Raw genomic sequence first — 22,916 nt, 5'->3', positions numbered from 1 at the left:
CTCTTAAGTAGATCACTACCACAAAGGAAGAGAAATCTGTGATAGGGCAAGGACTATCAGTGTGATCTGTCAGGAGACTGAAGTGTGTAGAACGCCAGGGAACTTCAGTGCTGATTTGAAAACTGGTGCTCCTCCCTGTCTGTGCGATAAGCTCTCTTCCTTCAAGAGGTATGTTTTCGAAGTGGTTTGTATTTTGATTTTACCAGACACCAAAATAGACAGCATTTCTCTTTTAAAATCAGAAACATTCCCAGTGTGGATCCAGGATTGAAGCACTTTAATATTCTTTAGGTGACTAATAAGTTAGTGTTATAATCATATAATTACATATGGGATTATTTCACGTAAGCCACCTGCACTGCTACAGTTCTAAACTCAGATTCAAAATAAATAAAGCGACTGAATTTCTCTCAGACGGGCTCTAAATTCAGAAGACTTTCTACTCAGAGCTGCCATTATAATCAGGAGTCCCTGGCGACGCTGGCCCCGTCCAACAGCGCCTCACACGACCGTCTGGACGGGAGTGACGCACTGCGCGGGAGAGCCAGCCCGCTCTGAGGAGGAGGTGGACCGGTTGTTAATCTCTCTCTGTAGTTCCTCTACTTTCTTCTGAAGTTCTGCTCGTTTAGCAAGAAGTTCTTTGTATCTGTTGTGAATGGGCTCCTACAAGAGCAAAACACCACAAAATTATCCCAACTAGGAAATCCTAAACAAGCCCAAAGTCAGATTCTGGTATGCAGTCCTCTCCCTAAACGTTGCCACGTGCGTTTCTCTCCGGGCTGCGGAGTCCACGCCCGCTTTCCAGCAGCGCTGCTCTTCGCTGGCTTGCTTTCCCGGTGCCCCAAGGATAGCCACAGAACGCCCTGAAGGCGGTGCGTTTCCAAATGCGGGAATTAACACGGCAGTCTGCAAGCCAATGCTCAAAGATGGCCTATTATTTAGTTTCAGGATTTCAGTCTTTTAAACAGTTCTAAGTAGTAAATATTCCATATTCCAAAATGGACCAGAATTTTGTTAAGGTTTTTATATTCCTAAAGCTATTTCTCTAGCGTATTAAAGCAAGATCTCTAGAAGTTAACCAGTCTGACACTTCATCTTACCGAGATGGGAAGAAAAGACAAAACCGAAGTGGTTTGTCCAAAGCCATCCAAGCAAAGTCATGGTAAGAACCAAGTATACCAATTACCCCGGTGTGGTGCTTTTTGTACTATATATAACTATTAACAGGAAAAAGGGACAATTTTAATTATGCACAGGTAATTTTTCTAGCTGCTTTAAAGGGAACAAACATAGTTTCTATGACTGCATGGATGAAAACTCCCACTGTACAGCATACCTGTGGTTTCATCCGTGGATTCCACCTTACGTAATACCCCACCCAGAGCTCTAGGTGGCGCATGCTGGCTACTGGATAAAGGACGTGATTGGAGTAGCTCCCATAGAGCGGGTTAGTGAAGTCTTCCAGCTGGCTATTTATGTAAGACCACAGTGACACAGTCCTTTTAGGCAGATTCTGTAAGAAGAAAAAATAAAGATTCTCCACCATATAAGCTATTTATATTAGGTGAAAGTTGTAAAGAGGTATATTGTGATCATTAAAATCTCTATAGAGGGAGATAACTTTGGCACTTCACACTTCCATTAAAATCAGAGGATATCGGAAAACAGTGCAATTCTCCAAAAAGTTGAGCATCATGCCAGCAATTCCAGTCTTCGGTGCATACCCAAGAGAAGTGGAAAGATGCACACGAAATCTTGTACACTGATGTTCAAAGCAGCATTACTTCTCATAGCCGAAAAGCAGAAACCCAGAAGTCTACCAGCTGGTAAACGGGTCAGATAGTTTATGTGTATAATGGAATACTCGGCCATAAAAAGGGAAGTCGTACATGCTACAAATTGAGCCTTATGCTAAGTGAAAATACTGTGTTGTCAGTGGTTTTCAACCTTTTTCATCTCATGGCACACACATAAACTAATTACTAAAAATCTGTGGCACACCCAAAAATATCTTTTTTGCTGATCTGACAAAAAATAGGTATAATTCTGATTCACTCAGACTGCACAGCTATTGTGTTGGCTGTTGTCATTTTTTAATTTGACAGTCTAAGGGGAAAGAGGTCAGTGCCCCTGACTAGTCAGGTATTGCATGTTTTAAAAAGTCTTGCAGCACACAGGTTGAGAATCACTGTGCTAAGTGAAAGAAGCCAGACACTAAGGCCACATCTTGAATGACTCCATTTCTCTGAAATGCCCAGACGAGGCAAATCCATAGAGTAGATCAGTGTTTGCCAGGGGCTGGGAGGGTAGAACAGTGAGTGACTACCAGTGAGCACACAGTTTCTCTTCAATGTTCTGAACATAGCAGTGGTGGCTGTATTACCCTGTAGATATATTAAAAACCACTAAATTATACACTTGAAATGAGTGAACTTTGTGGAATGCAAACTATACCTCAGTAAAAATGTTTCTTTTTTAAAATCAAAACATGGTAAATCTTATTCAAGGCTTTGAAAAAATGAAAGTATGTTTGGAACTTAGCTATTCTTGATTATCCAACATCCAATCAATTCTTGAGTATCTCCTATGCATGAAATTATTTACTGTGTGCTAGCAGACATTGAAGACAATAATGGTGAGTTAAAAATATAGTCTAGGAAGCCCTTACTACATGGCAGTTATTGCGGTGTTTTTGTATGGTTTATTTAATTCTCAACACCGTAAGTACTACCAGACCTATTTACAGAAGCAGAAACTCACTTTGCCCAAGGTCTCACAGTGAGTGACAAGTCCGAGGCCGGAGCCCAGGCAGCCCGGCTCCACAGCAAGCACTCTGCCACTGCGCTCTAAGTCGTGGCAACACTTTTATAACCACATTTTTAAAAAATAAAAATTGATGGAGAGAGATACATCAATATGCTTCTCACTATGATTAAGAATTTCATACATGGGATAGATACATTTTGAGGAAAATAGATGCATTTTAAACTAAAACATAATTTTTTTTTCTTTTTAAAAAATTTTTATTGTTATTCAATTACAGTTGTATGCCTTTTCTCCCCATCCCTCCACCCCAACATCATGTTTTCTAAATAATACCAACTACTAGTAATATCTCTGGGAGATTAGGGTAACAGACTTTAACTTTCTGCACAGTATCTTTCAGGGTTTGAATGTTTTACAGTATTATCTTAAAATTTAAAAAAAAGACTAAAATGTCGCACAAACAATATATTTTTGGATTTGAGCTGCTCATTCATTCAAATGTATATATTTTACTAATTATATTTGTCAGCACCTGCTTTGAAGGATTTCCGTCCTGCAAGGAATAACCGGTAGCCTGGTGCTCCTCCGACACACACACTTCAGTTCTCTTTAGTAGCTCCTAAATCCCGCCCATCAACTCACCTGCCATCTGACAGCTGGCGTCTTTAGCCTTGCAGCAGAGGTACTTTAAAAAAGATCAGGTTCACATATAGAGAAGTAATCATATTAAAGCATATCAAATAAAGTACGGCCAAAGAAATCATTCAAAAGAACAAACGTGCCACTGAAATCCTTCATAAAATGCATTTAATAAAAAAAAAAAATACACATTGGGGGTAGGCCGGGACTGGGCTCATATTTTACCTCTTTTCCTCTCTGCTGTTCACTGTTACAAAGGAATGTTCCGAATAAACAGCTATACAGGTGGTCCAAAATGGTAATGAGAAAATATTCATTGAATTCAAATGCTGTAGGAAACTGCAAATCAAACACCACAAACACAAAACTTAATATTTTAAGACATGTTTTCAAGCATAATTATCCCTGTATAAGGGTAGATCCTTTCTAATACTTCTTAAAAGTAGGCTACATAATATTCAAAACTACAGGGTCTGGCAGAAGTAATGTCTGCTTCAGTGTGGTTGGCAGGGTAATACTATGGGTGTAATAATTTATGGTTTTAATTCAAAGATTTCACCTAAAATATCATATGTTGTGCTTGAGTGTGATACTGTTATGTTACAGAATTACGTGCTTATGATTTTTAATAAAAGACTCTAATAAAAACAGGCATTATTTGTGCCAGACCCTGCATAATTTCTAACCCACTATGGCATTATCTGTTTGGTTTTGGGTTCAAATAATCACTTTACCACTTTTCTAAGATAATTTTTCCCAAATCTCCTTTTCATATGCAGCAAGAATTTGACTGTTCTGACCTTGATGCTTCTGTATCCCGCACATGTTAACCCTAAACTGGCCGGCTGATGAATTTTGACCTGGGCAGTTCTGGCAACTTTAATCTTTTTCTTCTAACAATGACCATAAGCAACATGTTAAGATTTTTTCTTTAAGTTTTCAAAAACAGTGTTTTGTTTTTAGGAATTACACAAAGTAGCATCAATGTCTCCAGAAAATGCCAGCAACGCATAAAAGTAACTACCCACGGCAGACGTGCAGATCACTTAAAAGCCAACCTGCTTATCTTTTTAAGGAACATCCAGTCCCACGGGAGCACCTTGTAATCCAGTACTCGGGCAGCCTCTTTCTAACAAGAAGGAAAATTCACTTTCTCTTTAACCTCAGGACAAGGGCTTACTGGATATCTTAATATCACACGAACAACACAATTTGTGGGGAACTCATCAAGGACAAAACACAGATCCCAGGAAGGGAAAGGCTTCAGTTTAATCCATCCTGTCAATGTAATATTTCAAGATTATTCCAAAATTTCCATGTAAGAGTGGACAAACTATGTGACCTGTGAAGAGGAATCCCATGAATATTTGGATTGCAGATTTGGGAAATAAATATTTATTCCAGGTTTTTTCTTTGAATGATCCCTACCCAATAGTGAAGGAAAATGGTGTGAACTATAAGCAAAAGGGATAGGAAGCCGTAAGCAGGGTAACGCAACACATTTCTCAGACAACGAGGGGTGACTACTGTGCAGTGGCTCTGAAGCTGAATGGAGCAGGTAATCAAGCACATGCAGCAAAAAGCCAATTATCTGTGAGAAACTCCGTCAAATCCCATTCATTTATAAAATAAGTCCCGTCTCCTGTACTATTACTCTTAACAGCCTTATGGTATCAGCCAACTACAGACGCACTGACTCATTGAACAGCGAGTCCGAGAGAGCTGAGCCTGTGGTTGGTTTCACCTTCTTGGCAAGACTATTAGCTCAGCTTAATCAGTGGGCATTTCCTCACAAAACAAAACAAGAAACCCCCAAACAAAAAAAAGAAAATGTAGAATAGCAGAGCATTAACTGCTGGTATTGCTTTTAAAGAGTAATATTTTGTTTTCCTTATTTGTAAAACTGAAGGCTGCTGAGAAACACGCGACCACTGAACATGTTAGTTCAGGAGAACACACTCAAAAACATAACCAGATGTCCAAAATACAGACTCACCACTATAATATACTTTAAGTTCTACCTAAGAAACAGGATTAGACTGATTTTCTAACTTTTAGTTAACTTAAACTTAGAATTGAAGTTAAACTGCTTTTACAACAGATGCATAGCATGTAGAAAGTTAACACAATTGCTAAGGAAACAATGTCCTTGTCATGTACTCTCCCATTCAAACAACTGGTAACTGCGATTAACTCTTCTTCTGGCAAACCCATCAGAATGAATACGTCTCCATATGCTGCGCCCTCAGGGCAGTCCCCTCAGACAGCCATCAGTGATACCACGGTCTCAATGACTCGCCCAGTCCTCTGATAATGGCACATGTGATTTCTGCCAAGAGTCAAATGTTATTTAAAAATTGAATATGACAGCAATCAAAACTGGATCCTATTGTTTTTAGTCAAATACCCAAAAAGAGATTTGTAAGGATCTGTATAGCTGATATAGTACCTGAAAGGCAATTCCAAAGGGAAAATTTAAACCAACTGCAAGAAGTAGTACACACTATTGAAGTAAGTATGTAGTACCTCCCCTCCCCACAACATACAAGGTCTAATGTGTAGAGGAAAACTGGGTTGTATACACATTTGTAGTATATGTGTGAAAATACCAGCCTCAAAATAATGCGCTCAGCTACAACACAATTTAACCTGCACCTGGCAGGTTTCAAACCAATCCAACCAAACTGAAAATCTTACGGGGGAAAAAGACGAACTATTCAATACACTGCACAACTGATCTGTTGGTCCTAAGGACCACCACTTCCTTTTAATGAAATAAATAGGATTTTCTTGAAGCTCCAATGTGGTCCTAAAGTGAAGCAGAGCCGGCGATCGCCTGACTTCCTACTCATGGAGCACTGTAACAGAACTCCGGCCTCCTAAACCCCGGGTGAACAGTTCACTCACACACCAATAAGCTGCATCCAACTTTGGGGTGTTAAGATGATTTTTCTTGAATAGAGTTAAATATTTTTAAGACACCAAACCCTTGCCTCATCAGTGGGGTGATCCCATAATAAATGAGGTATTTTTTCAGTCTCCTCTGGTATCTTTCCAAAAAAACTAAATCCATTTACAGTAAATTTCACATGGGTTTGTTAGAAAGTTGGTAGGCCTCATAAACATAATCCCTGCATACCTAAGGAAAAAAAGAACTGAATCTATTATATACCTACCTTGCCATAATTGACCACCTAACCTATTTTTTCCCATTAAAATTACTTGCCTATTTCTTCATCTGTTTACCTGTTTAGCAATATATAGATGAGCTTCTGGGGGAAGATATGGCCATTATTTAACACTACTTATCTAACACAGAGGAGGAGGGGAGAGGTGGATATAAGGGGACTGAAAGGTAATGTAAGAGAAAACACTGTAAAGACTAAAATAAGTAAATAAAACAGAGGAGGAAACCACATGGGCTATTATCAGCGCCACGCCCTGAAATGCTGACGAAGTCACAGTGTCAAATGTGGAATACTACTCTCAAGTAATATTCTTTAGCCTAATTCACAGTGAGATAATTAGGTGAAAGTTCTAGTTCCTGGAATTTCCATTTTACACGAAATGTAGGCTAATCGGTGACCAAATCCCCCACCTCTGGCTGGACGGCTGAAAACAGCGATGTAAGGATGGGTGTGTAGAGACGTTACCTGTCTTGTCATTTGCCAGACAGAGTCGATGAACTGCAGGAAAACAGGCGACCTGTCTGCGTCCGCGTGGTTCTTATCGCCGTGGCCGAGTCTCTGAATCAAAGACAGTGAAACAGTGTATGAACTTTGTGGGACTTTTCATTTTTTAATGGACATTATTTTCCAATAAAAGTACTATTTCCTCAATATTTTTAAAAACTCAGAAAATCTTTTTAAAAGAGCACAGTAAAGAAAACAGCAATAACCCATCACCCTACCTATGAAATGTCTATTAGCATTTTGATGTGCAAACGCCAGATCATTTTTTAACATGAGACACTTGTCATGGGAATTACAACTTTGTGTAATAAGTGAAACCCAGCAGGTAAAAGGCTGATAATGGACAACAGGAGCAGTCAGACCTCAGAGCCCAGATTTTTGTCCTGGAGATCTAATGTTCCCTGGATGTTACGTGACTTGTGCAACGGCCTCAGAAAGCACCCTGCTCCTGTAACGTCTTGGCCAGTGCACGAAGGGGACCCGTGGTATGTATCTACGGCTCCAGTCTGTCTTCATCAAGAAGCATCACAGTAGCACAAATCTTCATACACCTTTAAAAAGTGTTTGACTTCTGCCCTCCAAGCATGCACCCACCCAGTTGCTCCATTCTTTCTCTTCTCTGAGAACCTTTGCACAGATGACCGAAACAGACCCCTACTCTGTACCCTGAAGCCATTGATTCTAAAAGCATGGCCCACAGACTTCTCAGGTGGGGGCAGTGTGGGGTGGGAGGTCAAAACTAATTTCATAACAGTAAAACATTATTTGCTTTTTTCAGTTATTGATGTTTGCACGAATGGTGCAAAAGTGATGAAGGATAAAACTTTTGGCACATTAGGAGGAGTTGAGCAAGACATTGGAACCAAATTGCACCGTGGCTGTATTCTGCCCTTCCACACATGCGCAGTTAAGTGAAAGGGGCAAAGCCAATCGCTCTCAAGCCTGTGTCTTTGATGAAGTGGTAAAAATTATTAACTTTATTAAGTCCCTCCTATTGAATACATTCTTTTTTAATAGTCTGTGTAACAAAATGGGAAATACACATAATGTACTTCTGCTGCAAACTTAAGTAGGATGGTAGGAAATGACACTTTTTCATGGAACATGATTTTAACTTGACAGAACAACTGGTAAGTGAACTATGGTTATTAAGACTTGAATATCTTATAGACTTTCTGGAAATGTACAAAGTGACTGTGTCACTTTAAGGAAAACAATGGACAATATTTATTGCCAATGATAAAATTCAAGCTTCTGAGTAAAAATTAGGTTTTTGGAAAACTTTTACCTAGAAAACATGAGCTTGATAATACTTAAAGACTTTTCTGATAACATCAGTGGTGGTATTAACAACTGTGGTTTTATGGTATAACATAAAGAAACGCATTAACAATGGAAGAGGTATATAGCTAGGCAAATAAGTATTTTTCAAATAACTAACACACAATGTTACAAAATCATGCGTGGGTAAAAGATCTATTCAAAGTGCAAGACAGACCAATGGGACTAAATGGAACAAACAACAAAAAAACTCATTGATTTAGTTCTGGATTCCACATTACACTTAACCTCCAAGAAACTACCATTTGTCAAGTTTTGGCATAATAACAAAGTAGTATACCAACAATTCCTTTAAAAAGCTATTAAAATAGTCTTTACTCTTCAAACTACATATCTGTGTGTGGTCAGATTTTTTCCTCATATACTTCAATCAGCAGAACATATTGCAACGGACTGAATGCAGAAGATACGAAATTTAGCTGTTTTCTATTAAGCCAGATGTTTAAAAAATTTGGCCTCCAGAATGTTGCACAATGCCACTCTTCTCATGAAACCCTTTTTTGTTTTAAAAAATATTTTTCTTTAAAATGTTATTTATGTTAATTTTTAATAGTACTATAGTCTGAATGTTTGTGTTCCCCCAAAATCCCTACGTTGGAACTAACATGACGGTGTTAGGAAGAGGAGTCTTTGGGGGAACCCCCATGAGTGGGGTTAGTGCTCATATCTAAAGAGACCCCTCAGAGCTCCCTGGCCTCCTCCCTCCATGTGAGGACGCAGTGAGAAGAGGGTCTTCACCAGAACCCGACTATGCTGGCACCTTAATTTTGGGCTTTCAGCCTTCAAAACTGTGAGAAATAAACTGCTGTTGTTTTTAAGTCACTCAGTCTATGGTATTATTATAGCAGCCCAAATGGACTAAGAGAAGTAGATTATTTCTTTAATGAATATTTAAATTTTTAAAAGTATAAGTTCTGATATGGTAACTATGGATCATTACCCTCTATTAACCATGTGTGAGCATACCAACTTGACAAGCTCCCCGTTGTGCGTCAAACTCTGCTTCATATAACAACTAGGGGAAAACGGCGTCGGTGACCAGAGTTAGCAAGTTAGGGTTCCATGACAATTTCCAACAGTCTAAAGTGTTTACGATTTTGGCAGCTTTGGCTAACTAAAACTTTATCCTTTGAAGTAAAAGTTTTTTTGTTTTTTCTTAAATGGTCTTCTCATGATACATACATTTTACAGAGAATTGAAAAATGTGAACCATCTGAATTGATACTCCAGATGTCCAACTTTATTTAACAATTCAAGTTCAAAAGAGCAGACCACCTTTAAGCGTCTGTTTCTTTCAGGTCATTTATAAACACTGCTCACTTACCCTCGTAACTATTGGATGCTGAAGGTAACCATCGGAGACAGCATCTGGGCGAACATCTTTCAGAAAGTCTCTCAGCAGATCCAGGAAAATGCCGCCACGAACCACCCACGCACCACACTCTCAGTGGTCTCAAGGCCTCTGACACTCTAACTCCCTCCTCTCTCCAGGATTCTCTAAGCCTCAGCCTCCCTCTTCTCTACTCTGGCCATGCTCAACCCCATCTAGACATGTGCTCACCCGGCTCGTCCTTTCTGGGAAAGTATTACTATTCTGCACTCTCCAAATTCTGTGATTACAACTAACAGACGGGCAATACATAACCACCAAGCTTTCTGATCCCAAATTTAGTGCGTAGTAGAAACAGCTAAAATATACTTGAATGTGTATTTAATTGAAAGCTACATGAGTGCAAAGTGTGAGGTAACAAGAAAGCAAGTGTGAAGCATAGTGCCCTTTGAAAGACACCGCATTCCTCTGTTTTAGGACCTGTGGCTAGTTCTGGCCTCCCCACCTGTGGAAAAGCCAGGACCGAAGCCCAGGGGACAACTGGGATGGTGAGGAGCTTCAGCTAAGACAGAAGACGTGGATGGCCAGCCAGAAGAACTGAGGACTATCAAGGACATGAGCTGACAGCTACTTTCTAACATGTGAAAGGCTATTTTATATGGATAAGTAGTTACATTTGTTCTTCTGGTCTCTGAAGAGGAATGTAGAAACATGGGAAGCAAACTTTAGTTCACTATGAGGAAGAACTTTCTGATTGGTAGACTCTCTGAAGAGAGACCGTATAGCCTCAGGAAGAGATTTGTTGCTTATTTCTAGAGGTATTAATGAAGAAAGTTAACAATCATTTTGGGGACACCACTGAAGATTCAACAATTATTGCTGGACTCTGACTTCCTTCTAACTCTTACTTTTGTTACCAACAATAACATCAACATAAATTTTGAGACATATAGAGTTCACAAAAATTTGTCATTTCCAAAAAACTAACTGTAACACTTTCCATACATATGGTCATTACGGAGTTAGTATCTTAAGAAAAATAATACAGAAGTTGTCCAAACTCTGTATTCCAAACTCTGAGTTATATTTTATTTATTTTTCCCTTAGTCCCAGATTTTTTTAAGACTCTGATCCTGTGTGAACAACACTACTTTGTAGGGCCGCTTTAAACTGAGAATAATTAGACCATTCTCATCTTTTAAATCTATTTTGTTAAACTTAAAAAAAAAGATTTTATTTATTTATTTTTAGACAGGGGGGGGAGAAAGAGGGAGAGAAGCATCAATGTGTGGTTGCCTCTCACATGCCCCCCACTGGGGACCCAGCCTCCCAGGCATGGTCCCTGACTGGTAATTGAACCCGTGACCCTTTGGTTGGCAGGCCAGCACCCAATCCACTGAGCCATACCATCCAGGGCTATTTTGTTAATCTTTTAAAAGGCTTTGTTGTTATTCAGTTACAGTTGTCCTGCCTTTTTCCCCATTGCTCTCCAGCCCCACTCCCCATCCCCATTCCCATCCCCACCCCCACTCCCACAGTAAAGGAAAAGCTAGAAGTGCCTTGTAATTCCATTACCATTCATGCTAATGTGAACTGTTAATTGAAGTGGAGAGAAGACACCCGTGGAAATCATGGAATGATACCGAATGTTTCCGGGTAACGATCGCAGAAGAGACTGGGTCAGCCAGAAAAGTCATGATAGGATATCCTAATGCCTCCCAAAGCAAAAACGCTCTCCTGGCAAGTTTAACCCTCTAGAATAAACAATCAATTTTAGATGAATATCTAATGAACAAAAAGCCTTATTTTCACAAGTCTGATGTGAGAGGAAGGTAACACATCAAGCCAAGGATCTTTACTCACCAGCTGAAATCGATGTCCAAAGCTCAGCCATTCTTTTTCCACGAGGACTTCAAACCCTCGGATGGTTCGATAGTACCCGTCCAGCATGAGCATGGCGAGGGACGCCAGCTGCGCCGTGCGGTCCCACCCGTCGCTGCAGTGGACCACCACAGAGGTCTTTCCCGACTCGACTCTGTCCGCAATCCTAAGAGCCCCAGCAAGAATCAGCTGCAAAACAGATTTTTTAAAAAATGAAAATGCTAAAAAATTAAATGGTTCCTTCCTCAAAATGTATTAATAGTGTTTTGCTAGGGATGACTGTGTCAATAACACATGGAAAAGATTGGTCCCTTCCTTAAAAAATGTTTTTAAATAGTAGAAGATAGATAATTTTGCTTTTAAAACTAGAAAAATCTCATAAATGCAGACTCCTAAAAATCTGCACAATGAAATATCCAGGTGAAAGGTATCTCTGGGATGTAAACAAATCCCAGTATGAGAAAGAGAAAAAAATATCTAAGTTCTAAAAGGATCCATTTCTAAGAATCTTCAAATATTCCAAATACCATCCATTTAAATAAAAATATCCCAACTGAAGTCTTATCTGTTATTTATAACAATGCTTGCTTAACCAAATCAGAATATGCATGAAAACAATAAAATTGATCTGCTTTAAATATTCTATAGCTTCCACAGCATTTATTTTACTGTTTTTATATATGTCACATAGCACACAGAAAGTACAGTATAAACCGTTAGAGTAAGCTACTTTTCTGTATCAGTATGAATAAAAAATTCTCATCATATCAATACATCACCACGTCAATTTAACTGGTGTGTAAAATAATTTCTTTTCTGAAGTTGATCCTGAGTTAAAACTAGATAGAATTAGAAGTAACCAAAAAAGCAGCACAAAAGTATACTCTCCTTTAAAAAGGACAATCTAGCACTATTCTCCTCTTCAGTGACCAGACCACACTTAGACACCGGCATGGCTCCACACACACAGATGGAGCGAGAGGAAACAGGTTTACTGGCTGGCTTAGGAAATGTCATGACAGCCTCCTTTTGACCGTAACTGTAGGCATATTCTGGAAATGGGGCATGGTGAAGCAGTCTCAATCTTGACTGTGCCCAAGTCACTGGGAGCATTTTTCTCCCCCCTAAACTGCTTGGACTCCAATGTCACGATTTTAAATAGCTTCCACCAGTAATTCAAATGCATATGCAGACTTACAAATCACTGGCCCAAAGGATTAGAACAGTGGGAAAGTTAAGACTGACCAGGAAGATTTGTCCTAAGTGGTCACGTGGTCATTTCAATTCATGTACTCATTTATAAAAAACATTTATGGAGTCCCTTATTACGTGGCAGAAATGGCTCTAGGTGCTGGAGGCAAAGCAGTCAACGGAACAGAACAAAGTGTTGGCTTGATGAAGTTTACATTCTGGCTGGAGAGGCCAGCCAGATGCAAATGCGTAAGGAAATATGTAACGTGTCAGAGAGCAGTAGGTAAGAAAGCACCATATGGGTCTGGGGGCTTCCAGGAGGACGGCTACTTTGTATGGAGTGGCTGGGAGGGCCGCTCTGGGACGGTGATATTTGAGCAAGGATCTGAAGAACGTGAGTGGGTAAGCCCTGCAGGTGTGAGGACTGTGGAGAGGAGCCCAGGCACAACTGTACCTCTTACACTTCTACAGAAACGTGTTTCTGGTCTAGCCAGCTTTTTGGAGAGGATGTTGTACCTGCTAGTAAAGTGACCTGGAATCTACAGACGTGGAAGAAACAATTTATGTTAGTTCCAAATGTGAAGACTTATGGATTTCTATTTACACATCATGTAAGAAATAGGCCACCTGAACATATTCTAACTGAGGAGTGTTGACACTGCAACATTCAGGTTTCTAACCTTCTAGAAGAGAAACAATAATAAAAATAGTCCATAATTCTCATTAGATCAAACTGGCCTTCTCTTCAATTTTTCTGAATTTTAGAGATTTTGATGTGAGTGTAAGTCTGCTCCTTCTTAACATGAAAAATCTCATTTCCCTTTATTTCCCTTAATGTTAATACATGAGATTATAGAAGTCTCTATTTTGGTAAGCTATGTTACTGAAATTCAGACCGTATCTGAAAAAATATATATAACTATGTTACATAAAATAACATTTGGTGCTTCAAACACTGTATGTGCAGGTTAGGCAAATCAGCGTTCACTGGTGGTCCCCAACTCGCTTAGTGTTCAGATGAGCTTTGCAGTGTTCACAGGGGTCGTCCTCATATCTCCCACTCAACTGCTTCACTGCATCTCCCTGGCCAGAATGGTTTTCACTTCACAAGTCACACAACAGCGATTTATTGGGTGCCCATTACTCACACAGATAGTGCTTCCCTAGTTTCTGAGGAGGGGAAAAAAAAACATGACCACAATTTATTCAGCCCTGATCTCCACTGAATTAACAGTATATGTTGGTTGACACAAAAGTAATTAAATGAAGTGCAAGGCAGTACCTGATGAAATGGAAAGAAAAAGTAAAGTGAAAACTTCAGAGGAAACGGGAATGGATGGAATCTGGTAAGACTTCATGGAACAAATGAGATATCACCTGGGACCTGAAGGATGGAGAGCATTCAGACAGGCTGGGGAAGAAAGTGAAAGAAGTCCAACAGAACCACATGCGCGATACAGGAAAAGCATTCATTCAAGCATCAAAACTTAGAAGTACTTCTGATGACCAAAGCAGGTATCAATTCTTCTCTGTTTAGAAAGGTTCCTTCATCTTGATTTCAATCATAAAAGCCAACAAAGACAAAGGGCAGCGAAGGACCTTGTTTGATATTCTTTCTGTAACAGTGTGATGAAATAACCCACCTTAATATGTTCTAGCCAGTGAGTAGATTCCAAGTTTGATAGCCAGTGGGTCTCTTCAATGTTGGGGTACACAATCTCCTTAAGTTTTCGTAATGATTCTCTCATAACATGAATATTGTGGATATCTAGAAAAACTAGTTCTGCATTTTGATAGGCATCTTCACTTTCATAACCTCCACCCTTTGCCTGGGGAAAAAAGCACACCGCACAGGAAATCAAAAATGAATGCACATCCACTATATGTTGACATCCATGAAAAAGTGCCATAAAATACCCAAGAGCATGAAAGGGGATGTATGTTACTGATGAACAGGGAACTTTGTGGGAAAATATGGATAGCTCAGGGCAATTTAACAAAACTATTCTCTACCACATATTTTCTTTATAAAACAGAAATATACATTCTCACCCTGACTTCTTTATGTGGCTGTAATAAAAATTAAGTGTGATGATATAGATGAAGTTATTTAAATATTTTAAAACACTAAATTTCCTCACCCATATTACAAAACCTGCCCCAAGATTTCTTACAGAAGACTGAAATCACCAGACTAGTAAGTTCCACAAGCAGGAACCACATCTGTCTAGTTTGCCACTAGCTCATGCTGCTTCACCTCATCTTAATATTTTTTAAAAATTTTATTTTAGCAAGAGGGGAAGGGTTGGAGACAGAGAGGGAGATAAACTGCTGTGAGAGGGAAACATTGATTGGCTGCCTGCCATACATCTCCAGACAGGGCACCAAACCTGTAACCCAGGCATGTGTCTTCACCAGGAATCAAACTGGCAACCTTTCAATCTGGAGCACACCAGCTGGGGTTGATTTTAATCTTAATATTTACAAAATACTTTGCAATCATAAACACTTGCTTTTATCTCAACCATATAATTATTTTTTTCTAAATATATTTTATTGATTATACTATTACTTGTCCTATATTTTTCTCTCCCCTTTATTCCCCTCCACCCCGCACCACTCCTCGCACCCACATCCCCTACCCTTAGTTCATGTCCACAGGTCGTACATTTAAGTCCTTTGGCTTCTCCATTTCCCATACTATTCTTAACCTTCTCCTATCTATTTTGTACCTACAATTTATGCTTCTTATTCCCTGTACCTTTTCCCCCATTACCACATCCCCCTCCCTACTGATAACCCTCCATGTGATCTCCATTTCTGTGAGTCTGTTTCTGTTCCACTTGTTTGCTTAGTTAATTTTTGTTTTTGTTTTTTTAGGTTCAGTTGTTGATAGTTGTGAGTTTGTTGTCATTTTACTGTTCATATTTTTGATCTTCTTTTTCTTAGATAAGTCCCTTTAACATTTCATATAATAAGGGCTTGGTGATGATGAACTCCTTTAACTTGACCTTATCTGGGAAGCACTTTATCTTCCCTTCCATTCTAAATGGTAGCTTTGCTGGATAGAGTAACCGTGGATGTAGGTCCTTCTTTTCATGACTTTGAATACTGCTTTCCAGCCCCTTCTTGCCTGCAAGGTTTTAATTCTTGACATGGGCCGTGGTTGCAAGATCATCTGTCATATTCCTATCAGTTAAGCCACAAAACTTTTCTTCTTATGCAGGCAAAACAATATTTGTTACAACAAGGATATACACTTTTGCAAATTAAAAAAGGGGGATAGATGGGGAAATTGGGTGAAGGTGGTCAGATGCTACAAACTTATAAGATGAATAAGTTTTAGAAATCTAATGTACATCATGGTGACTATAAATAATACTTTATTGTATATTTGAAAGTTGCTGAGAGAGCAGACCTTAAAAGTTCTCATCAGAAGGAAAAAAACTGTAACTATGTATGGTGATGGATGTTAAACTGGAATTATTGTGGTAACCATTTCATAATATGAGGTCTGTCTGAAAAAATCCAGCCACTGTTAATATGACAAAAACAGTTTGCCCAACATTCATGTAACCTGGCAGCCTAGGAGAGTGGACTGGAATGCACATGTGTGAACAATGACGACTTCACTGTACTAGTCAGTGGGAACAGTAGATGCCATTCAGTGAGCATGTGTACTGTGTGCATCGCATTCAAAATGAGTAAGTAGAGCAACAAATCTGCATCAAATTTTGTGTTAAGCTTGAACATTCCTCCATGGGAACTATTCAGATGATTCAGAAAACTGCAGCTATGGGCAACTGGTGATCGGCAGCTTCATCACAACAGTGCACCTGCTCATGCATCACGTCCTATGCGGAGTTTTTGTGTAAAACATGAAATCACCCAGGTGACTCAGCCCCCCTACAGCCCACTTTTGGTGCCCTGCAACTTCTGGCTTTTCCTCAAACTAAAATCACCTTTGAAAGGCAAGAGATTTCAGACTATCAATGAGATTCAGGAAAATACAACAGGGCAGCTGATGGTAATTGGGAGAACTGTGTGAGGTCCCAAGGTGCCTACTTTGAAGGGGACTGAGGCGTCATCATCCTATGTACAATGCTTCTTGTATCTTATATCTTCTTCAGTAAATATCTCTATTTTTCATAGCATGTGGCTGGATACTTTCTGGACAGGTCTCACATATACATATATCAAATCATTACATTGTGTACCTTAAACTTATACAATGTTAAATGTCAATTACATCTCAGTAAAGCAGGGGAATGGCATTAGTAAAATGACTCCTTTCTGAAGAATATTTGCAATATGCAACAAAACTTTAAAATATGCATATTTTAAATTTTGATATAGTAATTGTATATCTAGGAAACTACTTTAAGGAAATGATCAAAGATGCCAGCAAGCCCTGGCCGGCGTGGCTCAGTTGGTTGAGCACTGTCCTGTGAACTAACGGGTCGCAGGTTTAATTCCTGGTCAGGGTGCAGGCCTAGGCTGCAGGTTTTCCCAGTAAGGGCACATGCAAGAGGCAACCGGTCTATGTTTCTCTCTCACATCAGTGTTTCTCTCCTTTTCTCTCTTCCTTCTGTACCCTCCAAAATCAATGGGCATGTCCCCAGGTGAGGATTAAAAATAAAGATGCCAACAAAAGCTATTTATTTCAGCTATATGTGAAATACTAAATACCTAAATGCCCAGTATTAAAAGAATAATTAAATGATATACCAATATGAGTACCATTGTTTTTTAAGAATATTTCATGAAAAGAAATGATTTTTATAATGCAATGGTAAGATAAAAGAAATAATCAATACTTAAATGCACAGGAAAAAGTAGTGGAGGAAAAAGTATCAAAATATTAGTGATTATGAGTAATTTTTATTTTCTTTCTATAGTTTCTCCATGGCTTCCTAGTTTTTTTATATATCCTACTCATATTTTGTAATCAGATTTAGTCTTTAAAAATAGAGGGGATTTATATAATGAAACATATGTGGAAATTTAAGATGAGTATAACAGTTTGTTCTACCACCTTTTCTGGCTTACATTCCTCTCTCCTTCTCTCATCCTAAAAAACATCCTAAATCTCATTCCTGCTAATTCATGGTATAAAGTTTAGGGAGGGAAGCAAGTAATTACTGAAAAAACATGCCAGTCCCTGGGCCACAGGCTCCATATACACATTATCTCATTGCTCCTTTAAGAAGGAGCATTACAGTCTAATAGAGAATGCCTGGAACTCACAATACCCTCAAAACATTAAACAAAATGAAAAAATTACCATATTTTGCCGTGTATAATGCACACCCACATTTTTGTGCGCCTTACAGGATTATACTTGTGCCTCTGGTATGTAATCGTTATACCCATGTATAATGTGCATCTTTCTTATGTCCTCAAAAATGTGGATAAAAAGGTGCACATCATACACAGCAAAATATGATAGGTACCCACTCCACAATTTAATTAAAAGGATGATCACTGCAGCATTGTAATATTAGCAAAAAACAAACAAACAGAAATAAACTAAATATCTAACAACAGTTGGTGTTATTAGTTACTATGCCCTTAAAATAATGTTATGGATGAATGTTTATTGGCATAGAAAGATAGAGTGTCAATTTTTTAAGTTACAATTATCCCATTCTGTTTTAAATATATGAATGTATGTATATACACATAGGTCTGGAAGTACAACCATGATTTAATGATGTTTCTCTCCTAGTTATAGGATTAAGGGTGTTTTGAAATATTTTCTTTTCACTCATCTGCATAGGGTAATTCTTTTATAATACATATACATTGCTTAATGGGGATTAAATAAAAGAGGTACCTCCTTAAAATCAAGTTGTATTTCTTCTCTCACCTTCTCCTACGGTAAATTTTGCCAATGGAACCAGAATTCCTATTTCCACAGTGCAAATATTTATTCTGTAGCAGTAATCAGGGCAACTGCTCCAGCTAACTGACTGCAAGTCTTCAGTCCAAATAACTTGTACGGGCAGAGGGCTGTCAGAAGAGGGCACCACCGGTCACTGAGAACACTGCTTCCCAATCACTACACCAGTGCTATGCAGACTTGCCTCAGTCATAAACTCAGTTGTCCAGTTTGAAGAAGGGAGAAAGAAAAAAAATAATTCCTGAACACCTACCTTTATGTGAGCACAGGGTCATGCAGTATGTTTTTATTAGATGATTTTGTCTCTGACAATCCTCTTAGCTATTATTATTTGCATTTTACAAATGAACAAATTAAAGTCTAACAAGGTTAAATAATGAACTCAAAGTCATATGCCATCAAGTAGCAGGGCCAGAATGAAATCTACATCTTTAGCACTGGAAAGCCTGAACTCTTTGTACTACACTGTGGCTCCCGCCACACAGCTGACTCGTGCGACTGTAATCTTAATTAAGGAAGAATAATCTCACCTTGTTGGCAACAGCATTAACACTTGGCCGAGCATCAAATATAAAGATTTTATGAGACTGGGCATTGGAGTCCATGATGGCTTGAAGGTATTTTTCATCTTCTTTGCTTCGCTTCCCACTCACTCCTACCATGGGCTGGCTGCACCGAGTGATTGTGGCTTGACTCTCTGGATGAATCCACGATAAAACCTAAATAGGGAGGAAACGGCGGCACACCCTTTATCTACTCCTCTGTTTATAATTCTTCTCGAAAACATTACTCTGTGAAATTCTGCTTTCTAACTGAACCCAAAGCCTTGCCGTGAAAAGGTATATGCAGCTGCTATCAAATATCATCACCTTTCTTTCAAGCCAACTCTGGGATGTAGAAAACTTGGTCTAATTCTTTAATCAGAGATCAATTTATTAAAGTCACTGACTATTGGTAAGTGTTGTCTCTAGAAAACTACATTAAAGGGGGGCTAAGTAAGACCAACTTTTAAAGTTGTATTACTATATCAGCAAAACTGTCAACTATATAAAGTCTTTAGAATCTGTGAATTTTGTACCTAAAATTTGAGCTAATCTGTCTAGAACACAGTAATTCATCAAGATTTTACAAAGATTTCTTCTTCCTAGAATTTAAAGGAAAACAGAACTTATCACCATGACTAAAGAATGTGTAAAGAAATGGTCAATAAAACAAAGAACCAACATTGTTTTCAAGTTAAGAATCACACGATTTTGTGCACCTCTCTGACACGCAGGGTAGACTCTCCAGACACTGTAATCTAAGTCATTCCCCCAGTTTGAGTTTTATTAAATAACTCATTCTCTAATATCCCCTTAAAAGGCCTGCTGCTGCAGCTGTTTCTATCCATTCTCCCATTCGTTAATCTAAACAGCATTTACAAAGTCTCATCAAAGCTTCATACTCACTGGGATTCGGCCCCTTGATCTGAAGGATGCCACTCTCTTTAATTCTTCATCAGGAATATTTGCTGGCACAACCAAGAGGGCAGGGTATGTATCACAAAGGTCATATCGTTCATTTATCTTCGTTATTCTCCAGCTTTCATTTGGAATTCCCTATGTGGAGGAAAAAACATAAAACAAATTACTACCTTACTACAATATCACTGGACATCAGAGGAGAAGCTTATTCAGCCTCTCTCATCTCCACTCTCCAACTCTTCAGTAGCTGGAACAGTTAAGGTCTGCCTGTGGGGACCAGCCTATTAGAATGAGACATTCTAAGGTAGTGATATGTGTTCTTTTTGACATTCAACTTCATGTTAATAGATTTATTAAGTCATTAAATACTGACTGTGTGCTCGGTCTGTGCTAAGCATACCCAATGGGAAGGAAGAAAACAGTGAGACTGCAAATAATCCCTGTCTCAAAAAAGAAGAGGCTCATTTCATTTCATTGGATTAATTTTGTTGCCATTCATCTATTCAAAGGAATGTGAGAGGGCAGGCACCAAGTGTCTACCACAATGCTATATACATATTTATTACTTACGTATTAGAAAAGCAAGAAAGCAATAGAAGCAAAACCAAAAAGACAAAAGATAAGAGAAATACTCAAAACATTTAAAAAAAATTGATTATTTAGCTCTCAATGGGCTAAATAACTGCCCATTTCTGACTGCCACACTTCTAGTATCATAGTTATTTTTCTGTACAGGCATAGTTGTTTATTTACTCTTATTTCTTCTTTTTAATAATAAGTTATTTTCTTTGGACACAGTTGTCTCATCGGCTTTCTAAAGTTCTATGTTGAACGCTGCTAGAACAGAGAGCAATTTCTGCCCAGATTCCCAAAGAATATTCCTTGTTTTTACAATTCTTAAAACATTTGTTAGATTTGCTGCTTGTTTTCCCAGCTAATTTTGACATTGGATTTTTGGATTAGCAAAAACCTTACAATGTCACTTGTAGACTCTTGGTTTTAATCAATATTTTTTTCTATTCTGCTTCACATTTTGCCAGCAGATGGTTTTATAACTAAATGAGAAATTTTAAATTTTACTTGCCACATGTGATTAAATGAGAAGCACTGTAATTAAAATGCAAGGTTTGAAATCTAAGGTCACAGCTTAATGATTTCATATCTGAAGTCTAGGATAATTTGGATATCAAATCTAATGATTACCAAGAAAAAAAAATCAATGTGCCTGCACTTAAATTCTTGAAAAAAGCACAGTGGATACGTAGAACATTGAAAATCAAGACTATTTCAGGCAGAGTTGAAGTGTTACAGAATAGGGGCTCTTTTGGTAAGTAGTGTACCGATGAAGATCAGGGAGAATCATACACCCACTAGGACAGATTTCAAGTATGGATTCAGCTGTATCTCTTACTGTAGTAAATTAAATCATATTAATAAGCACTCAAATATTAAAACAACCCACCTTAGTCATGATATCAGATTTAATTTGTTAACATTTTATATAAAAGTATAAAGTTATCCTCTTAGAATATATAAAACTTTCAGTTTTATGTGGCGCTCCATTGTAAACAGAACTACTAAAATGTTTCTCACAATTAAATTACAGGATTCCCAAAAGAGAAAATTTGACTAAATAATTTTAATGACATATAAGAATATTAAAGTGTAAATGCATTTACCATATTATTAAAAAAATTATTAAGCATTTTAAAAATGACCTCATTTACCTATAAAATGTTAGATAAGGAAAGATTCACTAAAGGTCATTGGCAGGGACTGAAAAGTAAGTTAAAGAAACTGAAAGGAAACCTCAAACTCAAGACTAGCCTCCATTTAAAAACACACACACACAACGGTGTAAAGCTGTTTACTTCTACCCACAAAATTTTTGTTGTAATAAAAAGGAGACAACATATTAAAATTAAAAGAAAAAAGTACATACCTGCCTTCTATATTCTAAAACAGGGTCATATACTTTCCATCCATTTTCAGGGAATATTTCTTTGTATTCAAAAGCAAAAAGAGGCTAAAAAAAGTAAACAGCTAAGCGTTAATAGCTAAACAGACATTTAAGGAGGTAATGAATCAGAAATGAATCCTTATCAAATCCATTGGTGTCTTTTTTTTATATTGTTCTTTTAGCTTTTGTTTTTATAATTTTAAAAACTGACTTTTTTCATATTTTTCAAACATACAGAAAAGCACAGAGGTCCACCACCAAGATTTATTATATATTAACATGTCTATATTTCCTCCAGATATCACTGGTAGCTGGTCTAGGTTTACTTCTAAATAATGAAAGACATTTCATAAAAAGGTGTCTTCTGATATAATTAATTAGTTGGACATCACAGATATCAGGAGTTAAACAGCTTTGAAGTTTATGTTACATTTTCCAAATCATACTGAATAAACTTTTAAAATATTTTGGGGTGTGTAATCTGTGTACAAAAAGAATTAACTTATGTGGACAGAATGGCAGGAACCTACTAGTGAAAAGCATTCAAACTAGAATACTGATTCCAAATTTTACTCCCTACTAACTAGCTATGCCCTTGAGTTAATTACTTATCTCTTCCTGGATTCAACTTTAAAATCGTGATAAATAATGTTTACCACCATAGGGCTACTGTGGAAGTCAAATTATACAACACAAGCGAGGAAGCCTAACACTGCTGACAACACATTGTAGGAACTCCCTCTTAAAGTTA

At 38.1% G+C, this 22,916-nt stretch overlaps 1 protein-coding gene across 4 annotated transcripts in view; it reads right to left on the bottom strand.

Annotated features, from left to right (window-relative positions):
• Nucleotides 1-260: 260 nt before the first annotated feature.
• Nucleotides 261-22,916, bottom strand: part of MTMR2 (myotubularin related protein 2) — a 104,318-nt gene continuing 81,662 nt past the window's right edge. For all 4 annotated transcript variants that reach the window (XM_045183574.2, XM_045183573.2, XM_053924278.2 and 1 more), the window contains 9 exons: nucleotides 22,148-22,231; nucleotides 20,191-20,340; nucleotides 19,273-19,461; nucleotides 14,484-14,669; nucleotides 11,632-11,838; nucleotides 7,059-7,151; nucleotides 3,631-3,744; nucleotides 1,337-1,513; nucleotides 261-663 (listed from right to left, as the gene is read on the bottom strand). In XM_045183574.2, the coding sequence (XP_045039509.1) occupies nucleotides 502-663; nucleotides 1,337-1,513; nucleotides 3,631-3,744; nucleotides 7,059-7,151; nucleotides 11,632-11,838; nucleotides 14,484-14,669; nucleotides 19,273-19,461; nucleotides 20,191-20,340; nucleotides 22,148-22,231 (1,362 nt within the window). In that variant the 3' untranslated portion in view covers nucleotides 261-501. The remainder of the gene's footprint in view (nucleotides 664-1,336; nucleotides 1,514-3,630; nucleotides 3,745-7,058; nucleotides 7,152-11,631; nucleotides 11,839-14,483; nucleotides 14,670-19,272; nucleotides 19,462-20,190; nucleotides 20,341-22,147; nucleotides 22,232-22,916) is intronic.

The sequence above is a fragment of the Desmodus rotundus genome, chromosome 5, assembly GCF_022682495.2.
Source record: "Desmodus rotundus isolate HL8 chromosome 5, HLdesRot8A.1, whole genome shotgun sequence".
NCBI classification, from domain to species: Eukaryota; Metazoa; Chordata; class Mammalia; order Chiroptera; family Phyllostomidae; genus Desmodus; species Desmodus rotundus.
This window is presented reverse-complemented; position numbering and strand designations above follow the sequence as displayed.